Source organism: Aquarana catesbeiana, linkage group LG03, assembly GCF_042186555.1.
Source record: "Aquarana catesbeiana isolate 2022-GZ linkage group LG03, ASM4218655v1, whole genome shotgun sequence".
Classification (NCBI taxonomy): Eukaryota; Metazoa; Chordata; class Amphibia; order Anura; family Ranidae; genus Aquarana; species Aquarana catesbeiana.
In genome coordinates, this window is record NC_133326.1 from 655,017,685 (window position 1) to 655,035,605 (window position 17,921).

The 17,921-nt window shown below is 43.2% G+C and overlaps 1 protein-coding gene across 1 annotated transcript in view; it reads left to right on the plus strand.

Annotated features, from left to right (window-relative positions):
• Positions 1–1,198: 1,198 nt before the first annotated feature.
• Positions 1,199–17,921, plus strand: part of MAN2B1 (mannosidase alpha class 2B member 1) — a 52,975-nt gene continuing 36,252 nt past the window's right edge. The window contains exons 1-4 of the mRNA XM_073622730.1: positions 1,199–1,397; positions 9,486–9,588; positions 15,563–15,736; positions 16,437–16,630. Coding sequence (XP_073478831.1) covers positions 1,317–1,397; positions 9,486–9,588; positions 15,563–15,736; positions 16,437–16,630 — 552 coding nt within the window. The 5' untranslated portion in view covers positions 1,199–1,316. The remainder of the gene's footprint in view (positions 1,398–9,485; positions 9,589–15,562; positions 15,737–16,436; positions 16,631–17,921) is intronic.

The following is a 17,921-nucleotide window of genomic DNA, read 5'->3' on the forward strand; positions in this document are numbered from 1 at the left end:
CCACTGGGGACTCCTGATGTGAGTTGGGGCTCTGCTGGGGACATCTGATGTAAGGGGGGCTCTGCTGGGGACACCTGATGTAAGGGGGGCTCCGCTGGGGACATCTGATGTAAGGGGGGCTCTGCTGGGGACACCTGATGTAAGGGGGGCTCCGCTGGGGACATCTGATGTAAGGGAGGGCTCCGCTGGGGGCACCTGATGTAAGGGGGGGCTCCGCTGGGGACATCTGATGTAAGGGGGGGCTCCGCTGGGGACATCTGATGTAAGGGGGGGCTCCGCTGGGGACATCTGATGTAAGGGGGGCTCAGCTGGGGACATCTGATGCAAGGATGGACTCTGCTGGGGGCACCTGATGCAAGGACGGACGGCTGGTGGCAGGCGAAGTGGCTAGTGACACGCTCAGGGATCCCACTGATTCTGCATTATGGTGAGTTGAATGATTTCATTTTATATTACAATGTAATAATAGAAATAATGCACTTCAATCATCCTGACACCATAACAACCATGGTGCCGGGATGATTGAAGTGCTAACACCAGGTGTTTGGAGTATCTTTATCTGCTGATTGTTAAACTTTCTAGAATAGACATATTTCTATTGTTATGTAGGATCTGGGGCTGCTGTCCCTTCATTCCTCTCCCCCCCTTTCCCTCCCCATTCCTCAGTCATCTCTGACTCTAACCACACCCCATTTGAGCCACGCCCATGTAAGTCACGCCCACTATTTTGCGTAAACCACGGCCATTTTCCTTTGCGCGCCACATTTTTACTTTTCCCATGTGCCACGCCCACAAACGCATGCCCCCGCCCCCTAATTATAAAAAGATTCCGCCTACAGCCAAAAAAGTGTCCCTAAATTTTTTTTTACAATGTTGGCAACTATGGTAAATCTTCCGGAACTGAAACTGGTTATTAATTAATACAAAAGAAAAAGAGACACCAAATGTATGCAGAAGCTTCATTCTCCTCCCTGACTTCACTGAGACTTTTCTGGGACCTGCTTATGCTAGGATTACTAAAATCAAAACTAAAATGTGACTCTCTTCCTCTCTGTACAAAGGGGAATTCTCAGCACCTACTTCTGTCTCCGCCACACACACACACAGCGTGACACCGCCGCCCCCTGCTGGCAGAACGGCTACGCTGTTTTGTAGTGGCAAGCAGAACCCTGGTCACGTGACCAAGCGATGCTCGCCCGCTGATTGGCCGCCGAGCCGGGGAGAGGCTGACAAGTCATGTGATCCCGGTGTAAATCCCCAGCCGCGGGCACAGTCTGTGTGTGTTGTGGGGGAGAGATCAGACACGGACAGCCAGGATGAAGAGCTGCCGGGGGATCTGCCTGCTGCTGATATTACTGGTGACCTGTGTGCCTGGGATCCGGGGCTGCGGGGAGGAGGTGAGTGCCCCCGCAATTTGCCATAAAATGCGATCTGATCCTCCATTTATGGTGCATCCGGAAAGTATTCACATCGCTTCACTTTTTCCACGTTTTGTTATGTTACAGCCTTATTCCAAAATTGGTTAAATTCATTTTATTTTCCTCCAAATTCTACAAACACAAACAATACCCCATAATGACAACGTGAAAGAAGTTGGTATGAAATCTTTGCAAATTGTATTAAAAATAAAAAAAGGAGAAACATCCCGTGTATATAATAAGTATTCACAGCCTTTGCTCAATACTTTGGTGAAGCACCTTTGGCACCAATTACAGCCTCAAGTATTTCTGAGGATGATGCTACAAGCTTGGCACACCTATTTTTGGGCAGATTCTCCCATTCTTCTTTGCAGGACCTCTCAATCTCCATCAGGTTGGATGGGGAGCGTCGATGCTCAGCCATCTTCAGATCTCTCCAGAGATGTTCAATCGGGTTCAAGTCTGGGCTCTGGCTGGGCCACTCAAGGACATTCACAGAGTTGTCCTGTAGCCACTTCTTTATTATCTTGGCTGTGTGCTTAGTAGAGCTGCAGAATTAATCGTTAAAAAAAAAATCGTGATCTCGATTTACCCCCCCCCCCCCTTGATGATCTCTCCTGCAGAATTTGTTGATTCTTTCATATAAACAAGTGGAGAGACTTTATCTGCTCACTCAGCTGTCAAAAGAAAGCATCCGGGAATACATTGATTTACTAGATCACATCCTGTTCCATCTTTTGTTTTTTCGAATTAGACCTGTTCAGTTTGCTCCCCTAGGGGTGAATAGGTTTATTCTTGGAGGTTTACTAGGTAGAAACTGAATTAAAGATATGAATTTGAAGGATTATTCACGATTATTATACTGACTTAATGTATTTATCAAAAATGCATTCGCTATATTATGTAACTGTAATAGTGTGAATCCTGTTATACTTTTCTTAATGTCTTTATTTGTTATTTTATGTTCTGATAACTAAATAAAAAAAAAGAGAGCATTCGGGCAGCCTGCCAGGTCTTTAACTTGAAACATTTGAACTAAGCTTCCTTCTTAGATCAAAGAGATAAAAATTCTGTGTAAATCAGTCTGACAAGTTTTCAACAACCTGTAAATACAGGAAGTTTAACCATTTAAAGTCTAAATCTTTTTCTGACACTTCTTTCTTAAAGAATCACTAAAGATACTTTTTTTTTTTTTTTCTTCTTCTTTTTTTATAACAAACATGTTATACTTGCCTCCACTGTGCAGCTCGTTTTGCACAGAACCTGGTCTTCTGGGGTCCCTCGGCGGCTGTCTTGGCTCAAACCCCCCCCCCGCAAGGACTCAACACCTTCATGCGAGCTCCCTCACATGGTGTTGAGTGCTTGTGGGCACACTCCCGTGATATAGACGGCGGCCATAGCTGCTCACTGTATCACTTGGCCCCGCCCCCCAGCGCTCTGCGTCATTGGATGTGATTGACAGCAGCGCGAGCCGATGGCTGCGCTGATTTGAAACCATCCGCTCTAGCCAATCAACGGCCAGGCTGAGCGGCGAAGAGGATGTCGGGGGCGAGCGCGGGACTTTCGAGCGGTCAGGTAAGTAAAACGAGGGGCTGGGGGGGGGGGGCGGTATTGTCGGATGTTTTTTTTTTTTTTTCACCTTAATGCAGAGAATGCATTAAGGTGAAAACTTTTACCTTTACAACCCCTTTAGGTTAAAATCAGTATTTTTTGCTAGAAAATTACTTGGAACCCCCAAACATAATAAATATATATATATATATATATATATATATATATATATATATATATATATATATAGCAGAGACTCTAGGGAATAACATGGCAATTGCTGCAATATTTTATTTCGCACTGTATTTGCCCAGCGGTCTTTCAAATGCAATTTTTTGGGGAAAAAAAAATACACTTCAATTAATAAAATAAAAAATCAAAACAGTAAAGTTAACCCAATTTTTTTTTTTTTGTTTTAATATGAAAGATGATGTACGCCGCGGGAATCGTGAGAGAATCATGATCTATCTATTAAGCAAAAAAAAATTGTGATTCTCATTTTAGCCAGAATCGTGCAGCTCTAGTACTTAGGGTCGTTGTCCTGTTAGAAGATGATCCTTCACCCCAGTCTGAGGTCCAGAGCGCTCTGGGGCAGGTTTTCATCAAGCATGTCTCTGTACTTTGCTACGTTCATTTTTCCCTCGATCCTGATTAGTCTTCCAATTCCTGCTGCTGAAAAATATCCCCACAGAATGATGCTGCCACCGTCATGCTTCACTGTAGGGATGGTATTGGCTAGGTCAGTGGTTCTCAACTCCAGTCCTCGGGACCCACCAACAGACCAGATTTTAAGTATTACCTTGGGGAGTTGCAGACTAGAATACTGCAATCACTGAGCAGCAAGTGATATCACCTGTGATGTATTTCAGCTATCTTGCAAACCTGGCCTGTTGGTGGGTCCTGAGGACTGGAGTTGAGAACCACTGGGCTAGGTGATGAGCAGTGCCTGGTTTCCTCCAGACATGATGCTTGCCATTCAAGCCAACATGTTCAATCTTTGTTTCATCAAACCAAAGAATTTTGTTTCTCATGGTCTGAGAGTCCTTCAGGAGCCTTTTGGCAAACTCCAGGCTGGCTGTCATGTATCTTTTTACTGAGGAGTGGCTTCCGTCTGGCCACTCTACCATACAGGCCTGATTGGTGGAGTGCTGCAGAGATGGTTGTTCTGGAAGGTTCTCCTCTCTCCACAGAGAGACGCTGGAGTTCTATCAGAGTGACCATCGGGTTCTTGGTCACCTCCCTGACTAAGGCCCTTCTCCCCCCGATTGCTCAGTTTGGCCGGGCGTCCTGCTCTAGGAAAAGTCCTGGTGGTTCCAAACTTCTTCCATTTACAGATGATGGAGGCCACTGTGCTCATTGGGACCTTCAATGCTGTAGAAATCTTTCTGTACCCTTCCCCAGATCTGTGCCTCCATACAATCCTGTCTCGGAGGTCTACAGACAATTCCTTGGACTTCATGGCTTGGTTTGTGCTCTGAAACGTACTGTTTACTGTAGGACCTTCTATAGACAGGTGTGTACCTTTCCAAATCATGTCCAATTAACTGAATTTACCACAGGTGGACTCCAATCAAGTTGTATAAACATCTCAAAGATGATCAGTGGAAATAGGATGCACCAGAGCTCAATTTTGAGTGTCATGACAAAAGCTGTGAAAACTTATGTACATGGGATTTTTTTTCTATTTGTAATAAATTTGCAAAGATTTCGAACAAACTTCTTTCATGTTGTCATTATGGAGTATTGTTTTGTAGAATTTTAAGGAAAATAATTAATTTAATTTAATCCATTTTAGAATAAGGCTGTAACATATCAATGTGGAAAAATTGAAGTGCTGTGAATACTTCCTGGATGTCCCAACCATAGACTGACACACTGCGCTGAAGCTGATCACACACAAATCATTCTAATTTCTGGTGTCTTTATTGAACACGCCCATTAATAATTCACGGTGCTGGAGGAAAAAGTGATTGAAAAAAGAATGACTTCAATGATAGCTAATGAGTTGGTAGTTTTCACAGCTGGGAGTCCAATTAATTAGGCTGGAGGTGTGATTTAGCTCTCTTTGAAGTAATTCTACTTGCTTTTTCCTCCAGTACTGTGGATGGTTAATGGTTCAATAAAGAGATGAGACTTTAGGATTGTTTGTTCGTTCTTCTTGTTTGTTCGTTCTTCTTGTTTGTTCGTTCTTCTTGTTTGTTCGTTCTTCTTGTTTGTTCGTTCTTCTTGTTTGTTCGTTCTTCTTGTTTGTTCGTTCTTCTTGTTTGTTCGTTCTTCTTGTTTGTTCGTTCTTCTTGTTTGTTCGTTCTTCTTGTTTGTTCGTTCTTCTTGTTTGTTCGTTCTTCTTGTTTGTTCGTTCTTCTTGTTTGTTCGTTCTTCTTGTTTGTTCGTTCTTCTTGTTCTTTCTTCTTCTCTTCCCCCTGACAGCGTGATGAGAGAAAAAGAGTTTACATCCCGTGATCAGCTATCATTGTCTGACAGCTGATTACGTGGTAAGGGCCGGGATCAGCCCCTTACTCCGATCTGTGATCAGCTGAGTCTCATTGACTCGGTGATCACAGAGCGCGCCCCACAGGGGACACCCTCCCAGCAAATGAGGCCCGCGCTGTAGCCGTCTTTCGGCTATAGCGCAGGTGGGAAGTGGTTAATTTAATATCATGACTATACATTTATTGTCGACCATTATTGGCACCTTTTAGGCCTCATGTACACTGCTGCTGCTAAACAAACATTTAGGAGCAGTTGGGCATTTTTTTTTTTTTTCAGCTGCCCCTGAACTCTCCTCTGTTATCTTATTAGTACATGTTCACAGGGTCGTTTATAGTCGTTTCTAGGCAGTTGTTTAGAGGCTTTTTTTTAAACGCAAAAAAATGGGTTCAGAAGATGAGTTTAGAGGTGTTTCAAAGGCTAAACGCGGTAACTCGCGTTTAGCCGCATTTCGTTTACAGGCTTTTTTTTTTCATTTTTTTGGCTATTTTGGTGGAAAAAACGCTTCTAAACCTAAACACGGCAAAACGGACATTTTAATGTGGGTTACTATCTGTCAAGTTAAATCGTTCAGGAGAGGTTGTAAAAACGTCCCGTGTACAGGAAGCCTTAGTGCAAGAAAAATATATCCCTTTAAATTCTACGTGTGTCTTCACACTGGTCTGTTGCGCTTCCATTGTGGTGTTAAAAAATCTTGCTTCCTGCATTTTTTGGTCAGTTAACAAAACTGCACCAAATATGCACCTCCCCGTTGAAATGCATTGAAAATGCAGCAAGAACGGATCAATAACACACCTGTGTTATATTTTTGATGAGGTTTTTGAGTCGCATGACTAAAATCGTGGTAAAATTGCATGCATTTTCATTGCCATTATGGGCACCTTTTTCTCTTATCGGCAAAAATGCAGATAATATCATTTTCGGCTGACAGTGTACAAGGATATGGAAATGGTAGTGTTTTTATCTTTTCAGTATTTGAAAAGGTTTATTATGAAAACAAATACTGGGTATTAATGACTTTTACTTTTTTTTTTTTTTTTTTTTACGTGCAGCAAGCATAAGGACGCCTGATGTCTCTTCTCAGATTTTGCTGATGTGTATACTTGTTCTGGGTCAGAGACTCACAAAGTGCTGAAGCCTGATAGTCAGCCTGATACAAGCTGATAATAAGGGAGAAAAATATAGCACATGGACATTTTGGCTTATGGCAGCCGTCTCAACCTTTTTACCCCAGAGGGAACTAATGAAAATATTTTCAGATCTCGGGGAACCCCTTTTTAAAAAAAAAAAAAAAAAATAATAATTAATTATATGTACAGTCCATTAGCTTGATCACTGAACATTTTAAATATAACGTCTCGTTTACAATACAATCCCCACATTTATCATGTGTTTCTGCATGTGCATTTGCAATTCCTTTTTTGTGTGTTTTACTTGCATTTTAGGTGTATTTTTAAATGTTATAATTCTATTTTTACAAAGTTGCGTTTGCATCCATTCACATGTTTGCCTGTGTCCACGTATGTTTTCAGTTCTCTTCCGTTCATTCACGTGCGTTTGCAGTTCATTCCGGTGCTGAAAAATGCAACATACTATACTTTTATTCTACGCACATTAAAGTATTACAGTAGCGTAAACAAGGCTCAATGAAGTGCATTCATTTTTCTCACATATGTATTTGTACCGTATTCTTACTGCGTTTAAAAATGCACGCCACTGAATCTGGTGTAAATGATGACCTCCTTGGCATGTTTGACACCCTGGGTAGATTATTCTTTCACATCCTCCCACTCTATACATCATTTTTAGTTTTCATTCTAAAAAATATATCAAAAGCAACACAGACAGTAGAATTTTGTAGTGTCCCTAGTTGTCAGTGTAGATGTGGCCCCCTACATTGATGGTCAATGGGGAAGTGGCGGTCCTTCCATTGGGCATTTAAGCCCCCCCCCCCATCCATGTGTTCAGCCCCCAATCTACATGCTGGGCGCCGGATGCATGGATTCCAATGAGGTTGTGTGTTTTTTGAAGCACATGATTGGAGCAAATATTCCCTATTGTCACACTGATTCTCCTCCCAGCCAATCGGGAAGCAGGTTGTGAGACCCGTTTCAAGATGTGAGACCGGTTTCCCGATTGGCCGAAAGGAGAAGCCATCCTATTGGCTTATAGGAAGGAGACATATGGTTCGATGCCGAGGAGATGCATGGGAAGCCATCTCCAAATGTCAGCCCAGGGGCAGCACAGGATGAGTGAGCTGGTGACCTGGGGGGGGGGGGTTGGAGGGTATAGTGCACGGTGCGGACTGGAGCAATGGGGGGTGGGTCTGTGGTCAGGTCCGTCTGCCACCCCCGACCGATGGAGCACCAGCTTCCACTGTTGTAGGGTAAGAAAACTTTTTTTTTTAATGAAAGTTCCTCTACCCTTTTTATTTTACCTCTGTTCAGCCAGTCCTCACTAAGGATAAGCTCAGGCGTGTTCGCAAACAGCACGTGCAGAGCCCGCCAGGAAGTCGGCGCTGCGGAGCGCTAATCACAAGCAGTGAGACATTGTCCCAATGCGTGGCTGCAGAGATCAGGAAATTTCTTGCTGCCTGTGATTAGCGCTGTGCAGTGCCGACTTCCTGGCGGGCTCGGCACGTGCTGTTTGTGAACGCTCCTGAGCTCATCCTTAGTTCTCACCTTTCCAGTGTCTGTGTGTGTCTCTAGAAGTCCAGGAGAAATGAGCGTAGAAGCCATCTGGTGCTACTACTACGTATGCACTGGGCTGCTGGAAAAGGAGGACTGGCCAGCCAGAGATGAACATCAAGGTGAGAGGTGGTTGGACAGGGTCCTTAAACTAGGTAAGTATGGAGCTTTGGGAAAAGGGTTTGTCCTTCCACCATCATCTACTTGCTTTGCAGCTCTCAGAATTTGGTCACATGACATCTCAGCTGGCAAGTTGGTGCTGGAAAACTTCCCTCTGCCATGGGCTGTAATTGAAAGTCTGAATGCACAGCGAGGCGCTATATAATTCTAATCCCTCCTGATCTATGTATTTTTGACATTTTCCCCTCCCTACCTTCAGTTCTGTTATTACTGCCTAGTTTTTTCGGTTATTGCTATGTTTTCCTCCTGCATCATATTGGAAGCTGTGCCTCTTTCCTGAGGGGTGTCCCAGCCAAGTAGAAAATTCTCCTTCTTTTACTCTCATTATGTCTTTTTTTTTTTTTTTTTTTTTTTTTTTTTTTTTTTTCTTTGGGGAACTTAGTCACTTATATTTGCTAAATTATCTTTATTTGTACTTGGGAAAACTTTAATAAACATATTTGAAACAGAGACTAGAGTGAGGCATGGTGGGTGTAGGTTTTGGGTGAAATTCAGTGTTGGGGAAGATAGAAGGGTGTGGTGTCTGGTCAGAGGGAAGGATGAGGTATTGAATGTGTAGGGCCCAGGTGGATGGAGGATGTGATAGAAGGGTGGGTGTCTGGATAGAGAGAAGGATGAGATATATTGAGTGTGTGGGGTTCAGTTGGATGGAGTGGATAGATAGATGTAGATCCTGGAAAAGATGGAAGGATGAGATCTTGACTGTGTAGGGTTCAAGTGGATGGAGGATATGATAGAAGGGTGTGGTGTCTGGACAGAAGGAAGGATGAGGTATTGAATGTGTAGGGCTCAGGTGGATGGAGGATGTGATAGAAGGGTGGGGTGTCTGGATGGAGAGAAGGATGAGATATTGACTGTGTAGGGTTCAGGTGGATGAAGGGTTGGGTGTCTGGTCAGAGGAAAGGATGATGTAATGAGTTTGTAGAGTTGATGGAGAAGAATATGGAGTGTGTAGAATTTGGGTGAACAGAGGGGGGAGATGGTGACATGGTGAGGTCAAGGCATTGGCACTACAAGTGGATGGAATTGGCAATTTCTAGAGGACCAGATGGGGGAAGGTGCTACGTGTGTGCAGCAAAGGGTGTCTAAGAGAAGTGGATGAAAGGGAGTCCACCAGTGAGTTGGTAGATCTGTAATCTGAATAATCTGTCTTTTCCTATAGACCTGCCTAGCAGCTCCTGATGGCTTCTTGAATGTTCACCTGATCCCTCACACGCATGATGATGTGGGCTGGTTGAAGACCGTAGATCAGTATTATTATGGAGGTATGTGGACGATATTTCCTTCTCTAGCAGTTGCATCTGTGAATAGAAGATAAGAGTTTTGCAGTTTCCGCCTATTTCAGCAATTTTCTATCGACCTTCATAATTTGGTAACTGAACAGAAAGTTTCCTGTGTAGATTATCACAGATCTGTATCCTCTTTCAAGCAGGATGTTCAAAAATTTTCTCCTTTTACCACCCAAAAAATATCAACTCCTCAATGTCTAAGTCTTTATAGTTCCGTTTTTTTTTTTTTTTTTTTTTTTTTAAGTTTAGTAAACTGTAAAAGCTGGTTACAAACATTTGATTCAACATTGGGGTTGATTTACTAAAACGGAAGAGTGCAAAATTCGGTGCAGCTGGTCATGGCAGCCAATTGGTGTCTAACTTTAGCTTGTTCAATTTTTTTTTTTTTTTTTTTTTAAAAAAAAAAACCCCAAAAAAACCTGGGAGCTGATTTCCACGCACAGCTGCACCAGATTTTGCACTCCCCAACGTTAGTAAATCGACCCTATAGTCTTTTAAAATGGTTGTCATCCCTTCTATTGCCTTGTGGCATTTTATTTCAGATAAATGCTGTGTTGATATTTTGAAGTGTATCACAAATCCCATATACAGTGGAACCCCGGGTTCCGAGCATAATCCATTCCAGGAGTATGCTCATAATCCAATGTACTCGCATAACGAAGTTTTCAAAGCGAGTTTTCCCATTGAAGTCAATGGAAACGCAAAAAAAATAGTTTCCCATTGACTTCAATGGGATGCAATACCGCATGCGGGCAGAGGCGGGGGGTGCCGGAGAGCCTTGGAAACGGCTGAAAAGGCCAGAGGACACTTCGGCTGACCTCGGAAAGACTCACGAGCCTTTCCGAGGTTTGCCGAGGTCAGCCGTACTGTCCTTGGGCCTTTCCAAATGGCGCCGATCGGCGACTTTCGGCTCAGCTCTGGCGCCCCTCACCTCAGGCCAAAAGCGGTACTGCACACCGCTTTTGGCCTGAATCCTGCTCGTTTTGCGAGACAACACTCACAAACCGAGTTAGGATTTTTAGAAATACAGTGCTCAGTTTGCAAAACGCTCGTAATTATATATATATATATATATATATATATATATATATATAGATATATCTATATCTATATCTATCTATCTCCATCTCTATCTATCATATTTTTAGACAAAGTGGTAATGGCTTAGAACCTCGATTAGATTTGAATTACTGTCTGTGTCTCCACTTGGTAGGTCAACCCTCTCCTGGTGTGTTGACACCTGGCCTATAAGTGAGGGTAAATCCAAAATTTAGAGTTGTCACCAAGACAGCAACATAGGGGAATTTGTCTTCCTGTACTACTATATAAGTGGATATCTAGCTCACAATGGAAAGATATTGTCACTTCCTGTTTGTGTCTTCATGACAGGAAGTGATGGGTAATCTTGCCAATGGCAAAAAATGCTGCAAAGGGTTCTAACCCTCCCCTGTATCCAAAATGGGGGGGGGGGGGGGGGGGGGGAGGTTGTTCTTTAAATATTCTTTTATCTATGGGCAGCCCTGGGGTCTTGCAGAGCTGGGTCCTGGTTATAGTTCCAAAAATGTACAAGTAGATAAGACCAGCTCTAACCATAAAATAATACTTTGTGTTAATTGGCTCACATCAGAAACACAAAATTATAGAACTTTGAGAAAAAAATCAAAAATAAACCCCTGAATTTTTTTAGGGCTTGTACATATAATACCGTGCATAAAAACTCATGAAAAAAAGTGTGCATTGATAAGTGTTTACTTGCATTCTATGCCCACTGAAATTCGTTGATTATTTTTTGTCATGGCTTTTTTTTTCCCCATGCTCCTTCCTTCTTCCTTCCCCTTTTTTTTTTTTTTTTTTTTTTTTTTTTTTTTTTTTTTTTTTTTTTTTACTTTGCAGAAGTCCTGCATTGTGCAGGTGCAGAAAAACGTCGGTCTCTGCACATGGGGTGAATGAGCCCTAAAAAGATGATAATCTTTTGTTACTAAAGCTACGGCAGCCTAGATCACATGATCTGTCTATTTGCAGACAACAGTTCTCACTGAAACATGCAATTCATTTACAAAGGCCATACCATATACATTATACAGGAGCACAAATAGAAGAACAAAAATGAATATAAAAACCTTGCCACTTGCCGACTTACACGCGGGGTCCCTGGCTAACAGACTTGGAGCGACCTACAGTGCCTTGAAAAAGTATTCATACCCCTTGAGATTTTGTCATGTAAGCAAAAACATAAATGTATTTTATTGGGATTTTATGTGATAGACCAACACAAAGTGGCACATAATTGTGAAGTGGAAGGAAAATGATAAATGGTTTTCAAAATGTTTTTCAATTAAATATGTGAAAAGTGTGGGGTACACTTATATTCAGCCCCCCTGAGTCAATACTTTGTAGAACCACCTTTCACAGCAATTACAGCTCCAAGTCTTTTTGGGGATGTCTCTACCAGCTTTTCACATCTAAAGAGTGACATTTTTGCTCATTCTTCTTTGCAAAATATCTCAAGCTCTGTCAGATTGGATGGAGAGCGTCTGTGAACAGCAATTTTCAAGTCTTGCCACAGATTTTCAATTGGATTTAGGTCTGGACTTTGACTGGGCCATTCTAACACATGAATATGCTTTGATCTAAACCATTCCATTGTAGCTCTGGCTGTAGGTTTAGGGTTGTTGTCCTGCTGGAAGATGAACCTCCGCCCCAGTTTCAGGTCTTTTGCAGACTCTTAACAGGTTTTCTTCTAAGATTGCCCTGTATTTGGTTCCATCCATCTTCCCATCAACTCTGACCAGCTTCCCTGTCCCTGCTGAAGAAAATCATCCCAACAACATGATGCTGCCACCACCATGTTTCACGGTGGGAATGGTGTGTTCAGGGTGATGTGCATTGTTTTCCACCACATATACCCTTTTTTTTGCTTTTAGGCCAAAAAGTTCAATTTTGGTCTCATCTGACCAGAGCACCTTCTTCCACATGTTTGCTGTGTCCCCCATATGGCTTCTCACAAACTGCAAACAGGCTTTCTTATGGCTTTCTTTCAGCAATGACTTTCTTCTTGCCGCTCTTCCATAAAGGCCAGATTTGTGGAGTGTACGACTAATAGTTGTCCTGTGGACAGATTCTCCCACCTGAGCTGTGGATCTCTGCAGCTCCTCCAGAGTTACCATGGGACTCTCTGCTGCTTCTCTGATTAATGTTCTCCCTGCCCGGCCTGTCAGTTTCGGTGGACGGCCATGTCTTGGTAGGTTTGCAGTTGTGCCATACTGTTTTTCCATTTTCGGGTGATGGATTTACCAGTGCTCTGTGAGATGTTCAAAGCTTGGGATATTTTTTTTATAACCTAACCCTGCTTTACACTTGCATAGTTACATAAAGTAACGAACCCTCTACGTCAGGGGTCTCGAACTGGCGGCCCTCCAGCTGTTGCAAAACTACAAGTCCCATCATGCCTCTGCCTATGAGAGTTCGCAACAGCTGGAGGGCCACCAGTTTGAGACCTCTGCTCTACGTAGTTTAAGGTTAAACCTCTTTTCTAATTTTAATCAGTGGCCACGAGTCTTGTTAAACTCTCTTCTGCGAAAAAGTTTTATCCCTATTGTGGGGTCACCAGTCTGGTATTTGTATATTGAAATCATATCCCCTCTCAAGCGTCTCTTCTCCAGAGAGAATAAGTTCAGTGCTCGCAACCTTTCCTCATAACTAAGATCCTCCAGACCCTTTATTAGCTTTGATGCCCTTCTTTGTACTCGCTCCATTTCCAACACATCCTTCCTGAGGACTGGTGCCCAGAACTGGACAGCATACTCTAGGTGCGGCCGGACCAGAGTCTTGTAGAGTGGGAGAATTCTCATTTTATCTCTGGAGTTGATCCCCTTTTTAATGCCAATATTCTGCTGGCTTTGTTAGGCTCAGCAATGCCAAGCTGCTGCTATCATCTACTAGGACCCCCAGGTCCTTTTCCATCCTAGATTCCCCCAGAGGTTCTCCCCCCAGTGTATAGATTGCATTCATATTTTTGCCACCCAAATGCATTATTTTACATTTTTCTACATTGAACCCCATTTGCCATGTAGTTGCCCACCCCATTAATGTGTTCAGACTTCCCCACAACTTTATCCCTGACCTGTCTGGTGTTTTCTTTGGCCTTCATGATGCTGTTTGTTCACTAAGGTTCTCTAACAAACCTCTGAGGGCTTCACAGAACAGCTGTTTTTATACTGAGATTAAGTTACACACAGGTGGACTCTATTTACTAATTAGGTGACTTATGAAGGCAAATGGTTCCACTAGATATTAGTTAATGGTATCAGAGTAAAGGGGGCTGAATAAAAATGCACGCCACACTTTTCACATATTTATTTGTAAAGGCCATTTATCATTTTCCTTTCACTTCACAATTTGTGTCACTTTGTGTTGGTCTATCACATAGAATCCCAATAAAATACATCTGTTTTTGGTTGTAACGAACATGACAAAATGTGGAAACATTCCAGGGTTATGAATACTTTTTCAAGGCACTGTAATGGCCCGTACACACGGTCGGATTTTCCGACGGAAAATGTGTAGGCTCCATCGGACATTTTTCCATCGGAATTTCCGCCACACAAAATTTTGAGATCTGGATCTCAAATTTTTTGACAACAAAATCCATTGTCATAAATTCCGATCGTGTGTACACTATTCTGACGCACAAAAGTTCCACGCATGCTCGGAATCAAGCAGAAGAGCCGCACTGGCTATTGAACTTCATTTTTCTCGGCTCGTCTTACGTGTTGTACATCACCGCGTTCTTGACGTTCGGAATTCCTGACAAGATTTGTGTGACCGTGTGTATGCAAGACAAGTTTGAGCCAACATCCGTCGGGGAAAAAAAATCCAAAAAATCGGAATGTCCGATCATGTGTACGGGGCAGTTATTCTCTGTAAATCAAGTCCTTGCCACATGAGCTGTGTCTCTTCAAACACCGGCTGTATTTCACCACATAGGTGCTCCAGAGCTCCCCAGTCTGACACACGTACAGAAACTGGGTGCAGCAGACTGGGGTGGCTGAATCTAGGACTTTCATACAATTGTGCTCACCTTTGGGATGATTTAGAATGGAGACTGTGAGCCAGGCCTTCTCGTCCAACATCAGTGCCTGACTTCACAAATGCACTTCTTGAAGAATGGTCAAACATTCCCATAGACACACTTCTAAACCTTGTGGACAGCCTTCCCAGAAGAGTTGAAGGTGTTATAGCTGTAAAGGGTGGACCAACTCAATATTGAACCCTACGGACTAAGACTGGGATGTCATTAAAGTGTTACTAAACCCAGTAATGTGAAAATGGTTCATCTGCCCTCCACAGTGCCCACAGCTTATAAATCTTCTTTTTACATTAAAATATGACCACTATATACTTTTTTTTTTTTTTTTTTTTTTTTTTCTGATCTGTATACCAGGATTACGTGGATTAAACTGCAGAGCTTCTCCAGTGCTGAGAGTTCAGGTGGTGGAGATTTCCACTGCAGCCTCTATACATGCCCACATGTGTGATGTCAATATCATGTGACCTGGCTATCTCTCAGAACAAGTAACTGTTCTCTCCAGCATAAGACACAACTGAGCATGTGTAGGTCGGCTACTGCCTTTGTTAGCTGGCCTTCCCAAGCTGGACAGTGCAGGATCGGAGGATCTGTGCATACAGGATAAAACGGCCTTTTTACACAATGCAGAGGATTAACCCCTTAGGTCCCACAGTGATTATAACAAGCATGCTATGCTGCATATACAGACTGATTTTACTGTTGTGGGTTTAGTAACACTTTAAAGTTCATGTAAAGGCAGGTGTCTCAATAATTTTGACACTATAGTGTATACTGTGACATGTTTCCCATAACTGATGAGAAGATGAGCTGATTGATTTGGATTACAGATTTTTATTTATTTATTTTTTTTGTGTCTTTCAGTGAATAACAGCATCCAGCATGCTGGCGTGCAATATATATTGGACTCTGTGATCCCTCAGCTGCTTGAGGACCCCAAAAAGAGGTTCATCTATGTGGAGATGGCGTTTTTCTGGCGCTGGTGGAGGGAGCAGAAGGAGTCTGTGCAGAAAGATGTAGTACACCTAATACAAGAAGGTGAGCCACAGGGGGTGGCACTACACATCTACGCCATGGTTTTCTGTCTGGTCTTACAGTTGGGTGCCCTTTGACACTTGTGACATACTTGCTGTGTATTCTTCCTCACGTAGAAAAATCTCGATCACATTTTTCTCATTTCTACTGGGTATCTAATCCTAGAAATAAAGGAGCAGGGCTCTAAGGGAGGAGGGAATGGTATGTGGAGTGCTCTTGATGGAAAAATAAGTGCATTCCATAGGCTCAACTACGGGCACATAATTATTTTACAGATATTCCTCAGTAGCTGCAAAGGATAGAAATCCACTGTGTGTGCCCCATAAAGCATGCATTGATACAATGCCCACCTGTGAATGGGCCCTAAATGCTGCAGACACCATGTACCAAGAAGCTTACACAAGCCGGGTCGGTGTCCACAGTACAAAGCTACTGAAGGCCACATGACTTGGTGCTCTGGTGGGATCTCCTTGTTGGGATGGATGGTAAGTAATAATAATACCCATACACAGTCTTACTGATTTGAGTTTAGTTCTGCATTCACATACATATCGCATATAGTAATCGGGCAGACTACTTCCTTATGCGTTCCTGTTTTGAAAACAGAAAAATGAAAGGGTGACTATGGGCAATCGGAACAATTCTCCTCCTTTTTTCATTTTGTGGTCCTTTGAGACCTAGCGCTCTCCTCTCTGTTCCTCAGGTCGCTTGGAATTTATAAATGGTGGCTGGTCTATGAACGACGAAGCTGCCACCCACTACAATTCCATCATTGACCAGATGACTCTAGGCTTGCAGTTCTTGGAGAATACGTTTGGTGAATGCGGTAGACCACGGGTCGCTTGGCACATCGATCCCTTTGGACACTCCAGGGAGCAGGCTTCCTTGTTTGCACAGGTACGTGAGCGCTCACTTTTTGGAGTACCATTGTTCTTAACAGTCACTTTTTTCTTCCCTGTGTTGGGTTGATTTTCTTAACGTTACAATAGTCAAAAACTGATATTTAGCTATACTGTATATGCTTAATATTAAAGTGGGAGTATTTACCTATAGGTGCGCCTTACTATAGGATTACCTATAAGTACAGTAAAGATCTCCTCCTCTCTACATTTACTTGTGAATGGGCCAGTGACCTCACCGGTGCATGCTGTTCCTTCGTGGGTCCTGTGTCATGAATATCGGACCCATGCGCATGTGCAGGAGTGATGTCATCGCAGCGCGGCCAATCAGACGGCCGCAGGACGTGAACCTCGGAAGGAAGACTGGGTGAGCATGGAAGCTCTGTCAGTGGTGACAGTGCACCGCTTGGTTGGGATGAAAAAGTCCAAAGTAGACTGACACCTTTCGAGGGTGGCCCCTCTTGCTCAGAGCAAGAGGGGCCACCCCTCGAAATGCGTCAGATTACTATGGACTTTTTCATCCCACCCAAGTCTACTGGCCAGCAGATCCTGCTGGATAAGGCCAATGATGGACTTTGCATCAGCCGTTTGAATTTATCACTCGTTTACGAGTACACTATTTCACTTTTAAGAAATTTTCAGTGTTGCAAAAGTAATGTGCAAGACTGGTGCGCCCTCTATTCTTTAAGTTAAATCACTTGCTTCATTTGTAAGATATTCCCACTAGAATTCCTAGTTCTGTCCATCTGCTGCATCCAGTACAAAGCCAGTTTGGTCACTCTCCTCCATTTTTATGGAAAATCCATCCAATAATTGGGGACTCTGCCAGATAGTGATGTCTTCATTGCGGTTGTGTGAGGGGGACCTAAACCGTCCCAGGGACTGGCTTTTTTTTGGACATCTTGGGAGTCAATCGGTACCGGACTAAGGAAGCAGGCAGCGCGGCGGTTGTTCCATGACATGACTGGGATTCTCCTGTAGAAGAACTAAGCGCAAAAAGATGGGGGCGAACCAGGGAAAAACCATCAGTCTCGCAGGAGGATATGTAGTCTCAAAGGAAGAAGAAAGTCAAGAGAAGTCCTGCCTACTGAATGTCGGGTTGGATGGAGCTACCCTGTTTGGTCCTGGCCTCTCACTGGAAAGCCATGGTGTGACGTTACCAACTATTGATTATCATGTTGCCATACAAGCTTGCCAAAGCTGGTATGCGTTTAGTATATACGGTGGCGGATCTCCTCACGTGTTGGTGTCTGTGTGACCGAGTAACCTCACTTTTGGATGCTTTTTTC